This window comes from Halichoerus grypus, chromosome 10 (genome assembly GCF_964656455.1).
Source record: "Halichoerus grypus chromosome 10, mHalGry1.hap1.1, whole genome shotgun sequence".
NCBI classification, from domain to species: Eukaryota; Metazoa; Chordata; class Mammalia; order Carnivora; family Phocidae; genus Halichoerus; species Halichoerus grypus.
Window position 1 is genome coordinate 70,121,722 of NC_135721.1, and position 17,722 is coordinate 70,139,443.

Consider the following 17,722-nt stretch of genomic DNA (forward strand, 5'->3'; position numbering starts at 1 on the left):
CCTAAACAATTCTTGATTAATCCCCCTTAACTAATCTATTTTGCCCTTTCAGAACAAAGTACAGGTGACATCTCATAAGTAACAGGAGAATAAGTCCTTGAATCATCACACCAAAACTCTGCAAAGTTCATACAGAGTTCAGGAGAAAAATGCGTCCAAAAATTTTAAGTGATGAAAACACACACTTATTTTAAATTCACAGTTATTTTTACCTCAAAAACAAATGTTTCCTAATTATGAGTTTAGCCTACATTTCTCAAATTTTATAGATTATGCGGAAAATATAATGAAAAAATACTCAAAAAACATTTTAATCTTTCTACTCTATACCAAAACTCAACTTGCTACAAGATTTTGAACAGGCGGTGGCGCCTGGGTGGCTCAGTCGTTAAGCGTCTGCCTTCGGCTCAGGTCATGATCCCAGAGTCCTGGGATCGAGCCCCGCATCGGGCTCCCTGCTCCGCGGGAAGCCTGCTTCTCCCTCTCCCACTCCCCCTGCTTGTGTTCTCTCTCTCGCTGTGTATCTCTCTCTGTCAAATAAATAAACAAAATCTTTAAAAAAAAAAAAAAAAGATTTTGAACAGGCTTCATCAAACATCAGAAACTTTCTAAAACAGGTCCAACAGCTTCTGACAGTCATTTTCTTCATTCATTACCCTTCACTGTACCCAGTACCTTCCCCTTCCATCTAGGAAAATGTTAAAGTAGCACTTAACTATCCACTGCTACAGGTTTGTACAGCAGTTCTAAGGACCACTAAACCATTAGCTAGACACATAAACGTTTAATTAGTTGGCATATGTGACTAAACTGTATAAATGGAGTTAGCTGTAAGACATATTTCACATATGTAAAAAGAATTCAGTATTTTTTCTAAATTTTACCATCCAAAATTCTCCATGAATCTGTCTGCCCTCACTATGAATTCCTTGGAAATTAATAATTCGAACCTATTTTCAATACGCAAAGTTAATTAGAGGCTATTTTTTAGTAGTTTGAATTCCAAAAGACATTAACTCATATTTCAGCAAGCAGGGAGAAATAAAGTACTAGCAAGATAAGGGAAAACTTTCTTATGGGAGTTTAGGAAAATTCTGTAGAGCAACTTTTAAAAAAATACTTTGGACCTCTTTTGCATATTAAGAATTACCTCAAAATATTCATTTATTTTCATTTAATTACTAGGATTGATCTCTGGGTCTTTTAAATTTATACACAAACAAACATCCTCACAATGTAAGGGAGAGGTAAAATGGATTACTTTAAAACAAATCCATTTTCTTTGAAGACTCTTCTAATTCATTAACTGAAATTAAAAGTTTGAAATGCTGGGCATTTATAAGAACTGATAGCTATATTAAAAACAGTAATAAATAATCTTCTAAAGGAAAAAACAGAACAGAACACTTATACTTCTGAGTACCTTACAGCTTAAAAAAACCTCAGGATGTCAAATCACCCACCACTGTCTGTCCCCTAATACCATTCACTTCAACAGAGAACTACCTTCTCTGAGACAGGTAGGCTGCTGGGCTCCTCTGTATTTCTTGGCTGCTTTACAGAACCACATCCAAACATCCTATTTTTAAGAACACGAAGCTGAGTATCAGACATGTGCTGGTGCTGGGCCCCCTGTCGGCCAGTGGAGAGGGGCCCACCATTCAGATTTTGAGTCATGCTGCCTGCAACACCGAGCACTGGCTCCCCGTGCATGTCTGTCTGAGAGACCTGTGGAGGAAACACAACACCTGGAAGACGGATATACTGAGAGCTTTCCGGCTGACTCAACAAAGCTTCAGACATGATTTCACGCTCATTTCCAGGAGGAGCAAGTATATCACTGGTGGCATTTTCTAAATGTTTCCTATCCACTGTCCCAGAATGAAGAATTGTGGGTTGCTGGAGCACAGTTTCTATTCGCTTTGATTTTTCAGCAGTCGCGTGGAAAGAACATGGGTTCAGTCGTGGAACACTGGTCTGGATTATTGAAGGCTGCCCGAGCTGCTGAAATACTTGCTGAATTGGATGGAGAATACTTGCTCTTCCAGAAGTCTGTGTCACCATAATTGGTACATTGACTTTATAAAGGTGACCTCAAAAAGGAGAAAACAATACCTTAAGTATGATAGAAACCTAATTTCCTCTAAAAAAAAAAAAGAAACCCTCAGGCACAACAGGCTGTCCAAAAACACATCAATATGCTCATAGTTATCTCTACGAGTTATTTTATTCTTCAGATTGTGTTTTCGACAATAAACATGTATTACTCTATTCTTACCAATGAAAGCCATCTCACTTGAACTCTAGCCTTTTCTTACTATTGCTTATATGGCACATTTTGAGATACATATAGGCCACTAATATTTACTCCATGGACCTATCCCATCATCTGATAAATTACTATGTTACCAACCCAAATTGGGATTTTAATAAACATAATGGAGAATGTATTTCACATAAATTTAAGATCTAAGATACCATGTAACTACTATAAGACAATGCTATCCAAAAAGAGTTTAGTAATTTCAAAAGCTATCAAATCCCCTCCCCCACTTTTTTCCTTTAAAACAACAGTAAAAAGGAGGAGGAAGAAATTTATTTTTTTGAGCACTGAGTTAGGTGCTTTAAACGTTGTAAAAACCTAAAGAATAGATAGGATTCTCTTTCAAATCAAGACAAAGTACTCGAAAAAGCAAAGTTTGGTTAATCTCTAAACTTCTTGGATATTCTATTACACGATCTCCAGGAAGAAAGGAGGCAAAGGTTGATCAATGTCATCTTTAGTCTTTCTGGATTAGAGCTAGCAGGGACACAGATATGTTATTTTGTATTTGTCAAAATTTAGATGACTGATTTGAATTTAAAAAACATATATAAAGCATCTTTTATAATGTTGGGAAAGAGAAATGGGAATAAGTTACAGGACAGACCTAGGACAGTGTCTTTTATGGTAGGTTGCCCTCCACAACAGGAATAACCACCATTTATTATTGTTTTTAAAATAAGTTGTATTAAAAGTTCCTGTAACTTCAGTAACTTCTGGTATACAGTTTATTAAAAATCATGAAAATTAACATCCAGCATTCAGTACCAATGCTAAAAAAAAAAAAAAAAAGCACTTAATGGGGACTATAGTCTTACCAGATGCAGTCTGCAGTGTCACACCTGCTGGTACATGGATAGGATAACCAGGAAAAGTGAAGCTTGCACTAGAGTTTGAGGTGCTCTAGATATGAGAAATTTAATTAGAAAGTTAGAAAAAGGCTTTCCTTTTATCTCTTTTTCCTGATCTCACAGGGACTAAAAAAAAAGTCTGATTCAGGACAACAGGACAATGGTTGGACATTTAACATTGGGGCTAAGTTCTTTGAACAAAACAGCTTTTCAATATTTGATTTAGATCATCTCATTAAGGATAAAAAGAATTCTGTTCTACAGCTATTCACAATGAAGCCAGTAAAGTCTTAGTAAACAGTATGAACACTGACTCCTATAACTTCTCCACTACACAGGTTTGCCCGAGTCCGTGATCCTCAAATTGTCAGATACGAGAACCACAGCTGTTTATAGGAGTCCTCTAATCCGTAGGTTGATCACTAATGGTACTTTAAATTAGTTAATACAACAGCGTACAATTTTTTTTTTTTTTAGAATAATTAAACCTCAGGGGTGTCTGGGTGGCTCAGTCGGTTAAGCTCAGGTCATGATCCCCCGATCCTGGAATCAAGCCCCGCTTTGGACTCCCTGCTCGTTGGGAAGCCTGCTTCTCCCTCTCCCTCTGCCTGCCACTTCCCCTGCTTGTGCTCTCTCTCTCAAATAAATAAATAAAATCTTTAAAAAAAAAAAAAAAAGAATTAAACCTCAGGGTTTTTAATTTTTTCAAATACTAAGTCAAAAGACAAAAAAGTTTTTGCCTACCAGACCTACAAAAATTTCTAAGATTGATTAGTAACACCCAGTGTTGGTAAGGATGTGATAAAAACCAGTTTTCTCAGACCACTGCTTATATGAGTATGTATGTACCATCCTTTTGGAGGGCAATTATATAATATATAACCCAATTGAAAACATGCATAATCTTTGACCCAGAAATTCCACTTCTAGGAATGTATCCTCATTACCTGATTATCACACAAATACACAAAAACTTATCTACAAGTATAATCAATTATATTAGGAAAAAAAACTAAAAATAATTTAAATGTCCCTTAATAAAATATCAGTTAATGAAACTGATACATCCAGTAAGGTCAATATATAACTGGCAGTGAAAAGGATCCATCTATATTACTAAGTAAAAACATTACAGAACCAGCACAGAGAATGAGCCTACTTTTACCCTGAAAATTAATGTAATTTTCACAAAAGAATGCTAGATGGATATACATCAAATAGTTAAAACAGTTATCTTTGGGGTACAATATTTCAGGGCTCTTTCACTTTCTACTTTATAAATTTGTTTTTACTATTTAGAAGTGTATTATTTCTTTAACCAGGAGAAAAAGTAGTCCCTAGAATTTCAAAGGCAGATGTATTTTTCAGCAGATTGGTCTCCTCTATCAAAAGCAACACCATTCTTTCCAAAAATCCTGGTAAGGGGTGTGGTTTTGTTTTTAATGAAGAAATGCTAATTAATGGCCCACCAAACCTTTTGGCCCAGAAAGTGGGCTGAAAGAAGATGAAAAACAATGGATTATATACCACTGGAGAAAGGTAAAAGAGGAAAAGTGCTATTTTTCCCCACCTGAAAACTACTCAATTTTCTATATACAAGTTGTAATTTTATTTTTTGCCCCAAATCTTTGGGGAGAAACCTATACTCTAAATCTCTACAACACAAAGATAAAAAATGACCAAAATACTCCACTTAAATAAAAAGAACTATTATGTGGCTCAATTTATTAAAAAAAAAAAATCAGAAAGTATCAACATCATCTATTTAGGATCTACCTAGTATATAACATTATACCATGTATTAAAACTCCATAGAATTTAACTTCAGAAATTTCCTGAACTTGTAGATACTAACAATAGTATTTATAGATACTACTGCTAACAACTGCTCTGGAAGACAGGAAAAGTTGGTAAAGAAAATGTCAATTCTGAAACTCCTCAGTTTTTGCAACATGTATGTTTTAGAAGTTATTCCTGTCTCCCCATCCCTTACTATATCTTTTCTCATTCAAATGGGGGATTACGAATACATCTATGCCCAGCCTCCTGCTACCATTCACTGAAAGTAAGGCATATACTTAAAAATATATATCAAATAGGCTACATACCAGTTCTGCTGTAGTAAAACTGGGAAGAGGTCTACCAGCAGGAATAACTAATGATGCTGTATAGAAAACAAAATAAACATACATTCGTTACAATTTGCCAGTTTCATAAAACTGCTAAGTATAGCTTGGGTGTTATACACAAACAATGAATCATGGAACACTACATCAAAAACTAATGATGTAATGTATGGTGATTAACATAAAATAAAATTTAAAAAAAAATGTTTTCCATCACTAACATGTCTGACCATGGTGAATTCTAAACTTCCTAATTGCAAGTGAGATAAATGAATTTAATTATATTTTTCCCCAAAAACTTCAGATAAAGATTTTACAACTAACCTGTTTTAAGTACCAAAAGAAAATATTTCATTGTTACAAAGTATACCATATATAGAAATCCAAATCCGTAAGAAAATACCTAAGTTATTTTTATTAAGTCACTGTAGCACCAGATGTCCATTACAACTTTTGATAGGGGAGAAAAAGTAGTATTTATTCAAGTAGCACATTTCCCAAAGACTGTACTATTGAGCAAAGAATGTAACCCAACATAAACCATTCTAAATTTTATAGGCTCAAAAGAATTTCCAATTCATTCATTTCATGAAAAGTTATTTACAATACTTTAGCCAACTGAGCCAGCACAACTACACAGTTTTAGGAATAAATGAGTAAGAACATGTCCCCACAAGTCTTTGCATGAAACAAGTATGACTACTAAAAAAAATACGAGAACAAATTCCTAGGAAAAGACCACCCCAACCTGCATTAAAGTTGCAACCTCACATATCTTTTATTACCTACCAATTTTCTATGCTATCTCTTTGTTTATAATACAGCTAAAACATTGACCTAACGGTTGGAAAGGGAAGCATTAAAAAATAAGTGTAAAGAACAAATAGTAACTATAGTAGAAAGACCTCAGTTGATCAATGTAACCTTAAAGTTTACCTCAAGGTTCATTTTACCTAGCTGAACATGACTATGATAGTATCATTTTGCCTTTTAATAAAAAAGAATGTTTTAGCGTGTTTATGCAGCACATATAATATTAAATGTAATGTTTATTATGGTGTTTTTTCACATACCACATTAAATTGTCCCAAAAATTTGCTGGACACTAAAATGGCTCCATCATGAACAAGTCACTCAGAAGAGCAAATATTTTTTTTAAACTAACCATTCTTCCCACATTAGAACAACAGAAGTGAAGCTACAGAGACTGATGATTAATGTAGCAGAAAATTATTTTTATCCTCTGTTCATCTATGGCTTTGCTTATTAACAGGCATTCTTTTAGAAAGGCTAAATTAGAAAGAACTGGTGTGGCAGAAACACAAGGGTATTAGTCTTAATTAGCTGAAGTGAGCAAAGCTTAAGCTAGTACAGCTGAAGCCATAGCCGGAGAGGAAATAAAAATCTGTTAACACGTTGTCCAAAGCAGTTAAATGAATTTCTTGAGGAAAAATAGCAACAATCCTCCTCTTTTAAATACCTTGCAATAAATCCTAAAGGATAATTCTCTAATCTTATATAAATCAAATAGAGCTATAAGAGTTTAAGAGTTTCTTTATAGTCATCAGAATAAAAGCATTGAACAGTTTTATAGTGAAGTTTCATGCAGCTCCTACTTAATTTTGATACTAAATGCACCATTTGCGTACTTTCACAAATTATATATACCATTATATGTGCCTGAAACACGCTTTTTAAAATATTCAAGATAGTTTCAATAACCAATTAAGTTTTAACTGAATATGTGTCTTTACTTAAACTAATAGTGTTAGAATTTTGGTCTTCATGTATATATTCTAGAAATATTAAATTTCACAAACAATAGCTTTACGATATAGAAAGAATTCAATCCCACAAATGTAATTTAAGAAGTGTAAATTAAGAAAGAGATAATGTTACATAATAACATTTACAAGGCTATTTTTTTCCTATACAACAAGAAGTCTTTGCTACATTAAAGGCAGTTACTAACTTCACAATTCCTGGTCCTGCTTTAAACCATTACAAATCTTAATATCCAAGTCACATGACTCAAGAGGTGCAAAGACTGGTCAATATTCTTTGTGACTACTCATTAACATATGCCCATCTCTGATAACCAAACTGAATATTCCTCAAATCACATCAAGAACCAACAGCATTGCTGAAATTTTCACCAGATCTAAATTCAAGAACTGGACATATAGTTGTATCTGAAGGAGTTTGAATGCTCAAAGATGAAAGGTATCACAAACCTCTCAAAATTCCTATTCTTCCCTTTCTTGCTCCCACAATGACTGATGATAGTTTCATCAAAAAACTATGTGACATGAAGACCAAATAACACAGATTTGAGTTGCTCTAGAAATAGGACAATCATAGACAAAGTGACTCCATGTCCCAGTTAACCCAGGACAGTCCTAGTTTACACCTATTATTCTGAGGTTATTATTAATGAAATCCCATTTCTCTCTCAAAAGTGGATTATAGGCAAAAGACCCAGAAGAGCCAGTGTCATATTCAAGGAGGAAAAAGTTGGAGGACTGACACTACCCCACTTCAAGACTTACTAGAAAGCTGCAGTAAAAAAAAAAAAAAAAAAAAAAGAAAGCTGCAGTAATCAAGACAGCGTTACCTGGTGAAAGAACAGACAAATACATCAATGGAACAGAACAGAGAGCCAAGAAAGTGACCCACATAACACAGTCAACCTGATCTTTAACACAGAAACCAAGGCAATACAATGGCACAAAGATAGTCTCTTCAACAAATGGCTGAACTGGCTATCCAATGCAAAAAACATGAAACTAGACAGACTTTACACACTTCAAAAAAAATGACTAAACATAGATCAGACCTAAATGTAAAATGCAAAACTACAAAATTCCTAGAAGATAGAAGAAAATCTAGATGACCATGAGTGTGGCAATGACTTTAGATTCAACACCAAAGGTACAATCCATGAAAGAAATAACTGATAAGCTGGGTTTTATTAAAATTTAAAACTCCTTTCAAAAAAACATCAGGATAATATGAAAAGACACAGGTTGGAAAAAAATGTTGCAAAAGACATATCTGATAATAGGCTGTTATCCAAAATACACAAAGAATTCTTAAAACTCAACCATAACAACCCAATTAAATAATGGGCCAAAGACCTTAAAAGACACTTCGTCAAAGAAGATATAAATGGCAAATAATCATATAATATGCTCCACATCATAAGTCATCAAGAAAATGCAAATTAAAACAATGAGATACCACTACATCCCTATTAAAATGGACAAAATCCAGAACACTGACAACACCTAATGTTGGCAAGGATGTGGAGCAACAGGAACTCTCACTCATTGCTTGTGGGAATGTGAAATGGCACAGTCACTTTTAAAGACATTTTGGTGGTTCCTTACAAAACTAAGCATACAACCCAGTAGTCACTCTCCTTGGTAGTTGAAAACTTACATCCACACATAAACCTCCACACAGCAGCTTTATTCCTAACTGCCAAAACTTGGCAGCATCCAAGATGTGCTTCTGTAGGTGAACAATTAAATAAACTGGCACATCCAGACAATGGAATATTATTCAGTGTTGAAAAGAAATGAGCTATCAAGCCACAAAAAGATATGAGGGAATCCTAACACCATATTACTAAGTAAAATAAGCCAATCTGAAAAGGCTAGATACTACATGATTGATTCCAACTATAGGACATTCTGAAAAAGGTAAAACTATGGAGACAATAAAAATATCAATGGTTGCCCTGAGTTGGTGTGGTAGGAAAGAATGAATAGGAGGAGCACAGAAGATTTCTAGGACAATGAAATTACCCTGTATGATACTGTAATGATGGATACAAGTCATTATAAATTTGCATAAACACATAGTATATACAACACCAAGAGCAATAACAAACTATGGACTTTGGGTGTTTATGGTATGTCAATGTAGGTTCATCAATTGTAGCAAATGTACCTCTCTGGTGGGAGATGTTGATAACTGAAGAGACTATGCATGAATGGGGGCAAGAGGTATATGAGAAATCTTTGTACCTTCTCTTAAATTTGTTGTGAATGTAAAGTTCTAAAAACATTACGTCTTTTTCAAAAAGTGGATTATAAACTATATATAATCACCGTAAGAATAGAATAGCAGTTCTTGCAAACCCCCAGGGGTCCATGAGACCCTTTCAATGTGTTCACAAGGTCAAAATATTTTTATAATACCAAGACAATAAAAATTATTTTTTCACTTCTCAATTTTTTTGTTGACATTTGCGCTTACAGTGCAGAGCACTGATGAGTAAAAGTGAAGGCACCTTGGGGCTCCTGGGTGGCTCAATCAGTTAAATCTCCAACTTCTTTTTTTTTAAAGATTTTATTTTTTAGAGAGAGACTGCATGTGCACCAGAGGGGGAAGGGGGAGAGGAAGAGAGACAATCTCAAGCAGACTCGCCACTGAGCACAGAGCCCAATGAAGGGCTCCATCCCAGGACCCCAAGATCATGACCTGAGCCGAAACCAAGAGGCGGAGGCTCAACAGACTGAGCCACCCAGGTGCCCTAAGCATTTGACTCTTGATCTCAGCTCAGGTCCTGATCTCAGGGCCATCAGTTCAAGCCCTGTGTTGGGCTCCATGCTGGGTGTAGAGCCTACTTTAAAAAAATTAAAAAAAAAAGTAATTGGGGCACCTGGGTGGCTCAGGTCATGATCCCAGGGTCCTGGGATCAAGCCCCATATCATGCTCCCTGCTCAGTGGGAAGCCTGCTTCTCCCCCTCTACCTCCCGGTTCCCCTCCCCCTGCCTGTGTTCCCTCTCTTGCTGTGTCTCTGTCAAATAAATAAAATCTTAAAAAAAAAAAAAAGTGAAGGCACCTTAGCATGAATTAAGGCAGTATTACCAAACCTGACTAGTGGTCACTTTATTTGTTCTCCATCACCGCTCACTCACAGTAAAAAAAGAGGAAAAAAAACAGCAACAATAAAACAGTTTCACTAAAGAAGTTCCTGAATGTAACCATAAAGAATTATTTTTATGAAATTTCAACCCTCAAGGATACTTCCTTTTAATATTCTGTGGGATGAAATGGGAAGAACACAAAGCATTTCTGCAGCATACAGATACACAAGGAAATATATGGAAAAGGACTGGTGCTGTTATTTAAGTTGAGAGCTGATCTCACCTCTTCAAGAAACACTATTTTTACTTGAAAGAATAAGTGACACAAACTATGGTTATTCAGACATGTCTATTTGGCAGTCATTTTTTTTTTTTTTTTTAATGAACCAAGTGTGCCCATCACTTCAAGAAAAACAAACTGACAGTCTTTATTTGGCAATGGTAAAATTCAAGCTTTCAACTAAAAATCTTAATTTTGTAAACTTTATATCCACCACAGTGAGCCTGATAGTTTCCCAATACTTTTCTGATGAAATGTGTGGTGATATTAATAGTATTTTTTTATCTTGTAAAATGAAAGTGTCAAGTGCGTAACTGAGTGAAACAATATTTTCCAAATAACTAACGTATGTTACAAAATCACACACAGGTTAAGGAGTCCTTCAAAGTGCAAGACACACCAGTGAACTTTAACATTACAAAAAGTCCACTGATTAAGTTTCAGATTCCACCTTGTAACTAAGCTCTCAGAAACTACCACTTGTTGAGTTTTAGTATAGTATCAAGTTACCTGAAATTGCTATTAAAATACCCCTCTTTTTCCAATTATACACCCGTGGAAGGCTAGATTTTCTTCATATACTTTAGCCAAAACTACATATCACAACAGATTGAATTTAGAAATAGATATGAGAATCCAGCTGCCTTGTATTAAGCCAGACATTAAAAAGATTTACAGAAAAGAAAAACAATGCCACTCCTCTCATTAAATACTTTTTGTTCTGGGAAACACTTTTTTTTTTTTTTTGACAGAGAAAGACACAGCGAGAGAGGGAACACAAGCAGGGCGAGTGGGAGAGGGAGAAGCAGGCTTCCCGCCAACCAGGGAGCCTGATGCAGGGCTCGATCCCAGGACCCCGGGATCATGACCTGAGCCGAAGGCAGACGCTTAATGACTGAGCCACCCAGGCGCCCCTGGAAAATAGTTACTTTTAACAAATATATGTTATTATGTTAACATATAATGAATTTTTTGAATTTATAAAACATTTTTTAAATTTCTCAGCTTTAATCTCTAATATGATACTTAACAACCCACATAAAAGAAAGCTCTTCAAGGTCCTCAAGTTTTAAGAGTGTAAAGGGGTCCTGAGACCAAAAAAAAAAAAGTTGACAACTGAAGATACAGGAAATGATTAAGCAAATGGATAATAGAGTCAAAGAAAATATGACAGGGCAAAAGCTTTAAAGATAGAACAAAGGCAAATAACTTACTCCACTGTAGATTTAATTTGAACTTGTTATCAGGAGATAAAAAGGCTGTAGAAGTAAGTTAGTTTAGGTTATTTTAATCAGGCTTTCAAAAGCCTACAATGAGAAGATATAATTAAGAAGTACTTCAATTTTATGAGGCTATTTACTTCAAGAATCTTATTATAGGGAACCTAGAAATGAAGAGGGATAAAAACAAGGCCTGTAATGCGTTTTTAAAGGATACATGTACTGCCTTCTTAAACCTTTTCATTATAAATGATGTAGAAAAGAATAAAAACTGTCTTGTTTAAATGTAATTATTTCTATTATTCTAACTTCCAAGAAAGAAAATAAGAATACAGTACAGAATGAAAGCCAGCTAGACATATTAGTTGCAAGACTATTTTGTGATTTAAATCACTGGTAATACTACCATCTTGCGGCAAAATCAAGTACTGCAATTTTGAATGACAACCTGAGAAGTGTTAACTGCTTTTGATAAAAAACAGTCTAGTCTTTCATTCCTCCACACTGGCCACCCTCCAAGTCACTCCAAGATTTAAAAAAAAAAAAAATTCTTTAAAGTTCTTCAATAAAGAAAAAATGTTATTTAAATAGAGAAATAAAAGGGATGACCTAATAAAATAGTTAAGTTAAAAACAAAAGCATAACAAACAATGAATCATGGAACACTATATCTAAAACTAATGATGTAATGTATGGGGATTAACATAACAATAAAAAAATTAAAACAAAACAAAACAAAACAAAACAAAAGCATAACCAAAACTCTAGAGACTGATGTAAAATGTTTCAGTGTGTCAACTTAGTAATTAAAACTGCTGTGGCTAATTCTTATAGAGCAAAGTTACACTTTATAAGCGTTAACATTAGATAAAAGTTAAGTCTGGTAATTCAATATTCATTGTTAACTTATTTCTTAAGTTATAATTGCTGCCACACTTAAATTCTCTTCTTTTGTAATAAACAAGATACTAGCCTCCTTACTATTTTCTCTTCACCTTGGCCCATGTGATTTTCCTTTGAATTTTCCCAAGTGTGCAATGAACAGTCTAGTTATTACTGACAATCCAATCCAAAATCTAATCCAAAATCTACCCTCACTTCTGGCAGACATTAATCTACTTCAACTAAACCAAATAAAACCTATGTGTGTGTGTGCTGGATGTAGACAGACATACACACACACACACACACACACATTAGGAGAGCATAAAAATTGTAAGAATCAGAAAAGAAGGAATAAACACTAGAAAGATAGCACAGTATCATTTTTTTGTCTTAGCCACTTTTTTCCAGTTTAAATTGATACACATAATATGGAAAATTATTTCCCTCAAAAGCAGAAGTTTCAAGTCCAAGAAATGAAGAAAAGTACACAGGGTTAATTTCTAGCCATCATTATATAATATCCAAACCATGAAGTAGCCTGAATAATCTCCATATTCTTGTTAACTCTCCATTTTGCTTCCAATACAAGAGCAGATTTATAATATATACAACAAGCAAGAGAAAGATAAAGAATGCACAAGCATGCAACCACCCATCTTTCCCTCTGCTTTTTCAGCTACGGTGGCTGGGTTACTCCTTGACTCAACCCAATCAAATTCTCTGAAATAACTAGTGGGTACTCCCAATAGCACAAACAATGTAACTTGTTCCTCTGAAGTAACACTTGGTCATCCTTGTGGACTTTAGTATTTTGAAAAGCTAGCTTGAATAACCTAATTTTGTCGCCAATAATTATGGGATGATGGCTTATTCTGTGTTCATTTAATAGTAATGGTTTTTTTTTTTTTTTTTAAAGATTTTATTTATTTGACAGTAATAGTAATGGTTTTGAGGTCCAAGCCCTCTCACCTTAAGAACATTACCCTAATATAAAGCCACCACCAAATGAGAATTTGTTCTGAAGACCAAAATAGTACTAATTTACTAGCTATATCCAACCTGTTGATGACTGCAATGTTTGGTGCAAGCTGTTTGGCAACTGAAGGGTGAACACAGGTGAATGGACGCTATTTCTGAAGAAGTCCTCCGTTGCTTTAGACTGCAAAACCTTTGTTTCCCAAAGCTGTGGAGAAAAAAATGTTTGTTAAAAAAAAAAAATGGGATATCTACGTCTTTAACTTTATAATAAAATGTCAGCTGATGGCACAATGAATGGGTAAACATTAAACTATAATTAAGGGGTTAAAACTGTAATTTATCAGTTTTTTAAGAAAAAAAAACAGAAAGGGCAACTTGTATTGTCTACAAACCTGCTTCAAGTCTTTTAAAACTTGTTCCTCTATACCTTCTTCAGCAAATAGATCCCGCACTCCTTCAATTACATCTTCAATTACAGATCTGTAGAGTTTAGGCTACAAAAAAGCAATTGTTAACATTTTAAACTCTCAAGCTTGAATGTATTCAGTGTACATACAGTGTATACTTTCTTATGGTTTAAAGAAAAACCACCATAAGGATTTTTACTAAGTGCAATCTACTCCCAGTATAGTCTTAGCTGTCCATTAATTCTGACCCATAGTCTCAGGCTATCTACAAGGCTGACTTACAGAACTACAATCAAATATGAGATAATAATTCATCAAGATGGTAGGTTACTTGGTTTTTCTGTCAGAATTTAACCTTCCGGGACGCCTGGGTGGCTCAGGTCCTGATCCCAGGGTCCTGGGATCGAGCCCTGCATCAGCCCCACATCGGGCTCCCTGCTCAGCGAGGAGCCTGCTTCTCCCTCTCCCACTCCCCCTGCTTGTGTTCCCTCTCTCACTGTCTCTCTGTGTGTCAAATAAATAAATAAAATCTTTAAAAAAAAAAAAAAGAAAGAAAGAATTTAACTTCCCCCTCCTTTTATTTTTTTATTTAAATTCAATTAACTAACATATAATGTATTACTAGTTTCAGAGGTAGAGGTCAGTGATTCATCAGTTGCGTATCACACCCAGTGCTTATTACATCACATGCCCTCCTTAATGTCCATCATCCAGTCACCCCATCCCCCACCCCTCCCCTCCAGCAACCCTCAGTTTGTTTCCTATGATTACAAGTCTCTTCTGGTTTGTCTCCCTCTCTGGTTTCATTTGTTTTATTTTTTCCTCTCTTCCCCTCTGCTCCTCTGTTTCATAAATTCCACGAGTGAGATCATATGATAATTGTCTCTCTCTGATTGACTTATTTCGCTTAGAATAAATTCATTTAAGGCAGGTGGAAACGAACCTACTGTCTTCAACTTACTTTTTTCTCAAAGAGGCCAAAGGAGTTTTTAGAGCTCACTATATTACTTCCACATATGTGACTAAGTTGCAAGCCATAAGATTGAGACAAGCACTTACAATAGAGTAACCAAAGACTATCCCCCTTCCAAAATACAGGTAGTCCAAAAACTATTGTGAACCACTGTCAAGCAGAAGTACTACTGCACCAAAATGGATTCCTAACAGAACGTAAACAACATCAATGAACCATACCCTTCCACAAGATTTGGCAATAAAAACTGTGGCATTCTAGGACTGCTCTTTCATACTACCCAGTAAACACTCTAAATACTCCTGCTCACACCAAGAGTAGTTAGGCTTAAAACGAATCCCTCTAAAGATCCCGGGTAAGCTTCTGAATAGGCCAATCAGTAACACGTTATTCACAGTCCTATCCATTAAGATTAAGTGCCCTAGATTAGTTGCTTCTTCTCAGTTTACCCTGAAAGGCATACTAAAGTGCTACTTCAGTGTTCATCCCAGCTAGCTGGATCACATTTACAGCAAGAGGAAAAAACTCCTAGGGCTAAAAACTTCCTTAAGATCCACCCTGAGTATAAAAGCAGCTGTCAAAAATAAACCATTAGAACACAATTTTTCAAAAGCAAAATAGGTATTGAACATACTTTCTCTTCTGGAACTAAGGTTAGACTTTATACCCTTTCCCTGTTACCTTCATTAGAACTATGTATAGTCCAGGAAGTACATTTTAACCTCTTCTTTTTTAAAAGAAAACACACACAGCCCTCCGTAAAGTTCACCATCAGACAAAAGGGTACACAGAGTAAAATTATATTCAAGCCTGAGTATTTTACATATCTTAAAATACATTATCAAAAAATGGATACACATTGAAATAACGTGTCTCTAAAAATGGACCCTTTTATGCTGCATATGTGTACCTGGAACCCATAAAATAACAGACCCGGACAAGCCCACTGCCTTTCACCAAATATGAAGTTTGTTCAGGTGAACTGAAAATAAAGGTGACTCCTCGTTTTTCTCTTTAATTCAGCTTTTTAAAATTGATAGAGGTTTCACAAGTGCCATTTTAGCCTGTCAATTCTCACTGTAAAGGTGGGAGATCAAGGTTTGTGTTTAATTCCAATTGTATACTTAGGCATTCAGGATGGGGAAATGGGGGTAGGAGAGAACTCAAAAAACATGCGTGGGGTCACACGAAGTATCACATCACTTGTTACTTCAGGTAAATAATATAGCTCCCAATCAACAAAGGCCATGCCGAAAGTAAGAATTACAGTGGGAGTACAACTGAACTCGGGAATTTTCTAAACCCACAGGAAACTGGGAGGGTTAACGCGAGCTTCAGCTCTCACCACCTCCGCCAGACCACCTCAGTGCGGGGCGGACCGCGCGGACGAGGCCGGGGTTCCCCCAGCGGGCGGACCCCAACTTCCCGCTCAGCTGCTACTGGTCCTCATCGGCTTCCTCCAACGCGGAGGAGAACAGCCGGGGCCACTAAGGCGAGCGTTTCTGAAAGGCTGTGAAGGGCCAGGAGGGAAAATGTGTGTGCAGCACTGGGCTGCCGTGACACCTGGACCAGCCCTCCCTCCACACAGAGCACAGGCCTAGGGGCCGGGCTGGTCCTCCTTACCACCGGGTTAACGCAGGCCATGACAGCGGCTCCGGCGCCTCTCCCCTCGCGCCTGCGCGACACGCGGTGCCCGAGCGAGGCCTCCTCGCCGCTCGCTTTGAACGCCTTGCACGTTGCCTGCGCAACTACGCAGGGACGCTGGGGGCGGGGCAGGGGAGGAGAGAAAGCTAGTGGGCCGAGCAGGGCTCCCTGGAGAGAGGGAAGAGGTCGGTGTGCATGAGCAGAGAAGCCAGCTGAACTGGGCTGATCAAGTGCGATCTAAACAGCTTTGCACCGTTCAACGGACCCCTGAGGAAACTTTATTTCCTCAGTCTGTAAAGTTAAAGACTGAGAAAATAGGGGGGACGCGATGCGGTGGTAGATTCCAGTTCACCTTCAGCTTGGAGGGGGGTTGGGCCAGGGAAATGGGGAGACTAGCGGCTTCTGTCCTCTCCTACCAATTTTCTCCCCTCCCACTACGCCCCGCGCACGGCTGAACTCCAGTAAAAATATAACAAAAGCCAAACTCGTCTGTGATTGATTCTCCAAGTGTAGGACAGCAAATCAGCATCATCTGGGAACCTGTTAAAAATGCAAATTATTGGGCCAACCCCAGACCTACCTAATCAGAAGCTCTAGGGATGGGGCCCAGCATTCTGTAATTTCAGCATGCTCTCCAGATGATTCTGATGGTCGCTGAAATGAGATTCACCGTCCCAAGACAAAGATTCTCAGCTTTGGCCTTCCAGTGAAATCACCTGGAGAGTTTAATAAACATTTGGCACCTGAGTCTCGCCGCAGAGACTCTGATTCTATTATGAAGCTTAGGTGGAGAACGACTGCTAAAATAAAGTCAGCACCAGGCACTACCCAGACTCCTTTTCCTCCTCAGGTAAAAATCACCATCTCTTGACCTGCAATAATTCGCTTCCCCCCTGAAAGGTAGAGCATTTAGGAGCACACCTTGACTAGGACTGAGAGTAAATCTAAGCATAGATAATGTGGAGTCTTAAGAAAAAGTCATCTATTGTCACTACTCTGCCTTTTAAATAGCCTTTCTAGTCTGCAGATAGGTCCTGACTTAACCAGATGGCTACGTTATTTAATGATTTAAAAATCATATTAAGTTTAAAATTGGCTGGGGGCACCTGGGTGGCTCAGTCGTTAAGCGTCTGCCTTTGGCTCAGGTCATGATCCCAG

The 17,722-nt window shown here is 36.8% G+C and overlaps 1 protein-coding gene across 1 annotated transcript in view; it reads right to left on the reverse strand.

Annotated features, from left to right (window-relative positions):
- GTF2A1L (general transcription factor IIA subunit 1 like) overlaps positions 1-16,564 on the reverse strand; it is a 49,704-nt gene extending 33,140 nt beyond the window's left edge. Inside the window, exons 1-6 of the mRNA XM_036069222.2 lie at positions 16,544-16,564; positions 13,933-14,034; positions 13,622-13,745; positions 5,283-5,338; positions 3,142-3,226; positions 1,507-2,093 (exon numbers count right to left, since the gene is read on the reverse strand). Of these exons, the coding sequence (XP_035925115.1) occupies positions 1,507-2,093; positions 3,142-3,226; positions 5,283-5,338; positions 13,622-13,745; positions 13,933-14,034; positions 16,544-16,564 (975 nt within the window). The remainder of the gene's footprint in view (positions 1-1,506; positions 2,094-3,141; positions 3,227-5,282; positions 5,339-13,621; positions 13,746-13,932; positions 14,035-16,543) is intronic.
- Positions 16,565-17,722: the final 1,158 nt, after the last annotated feature.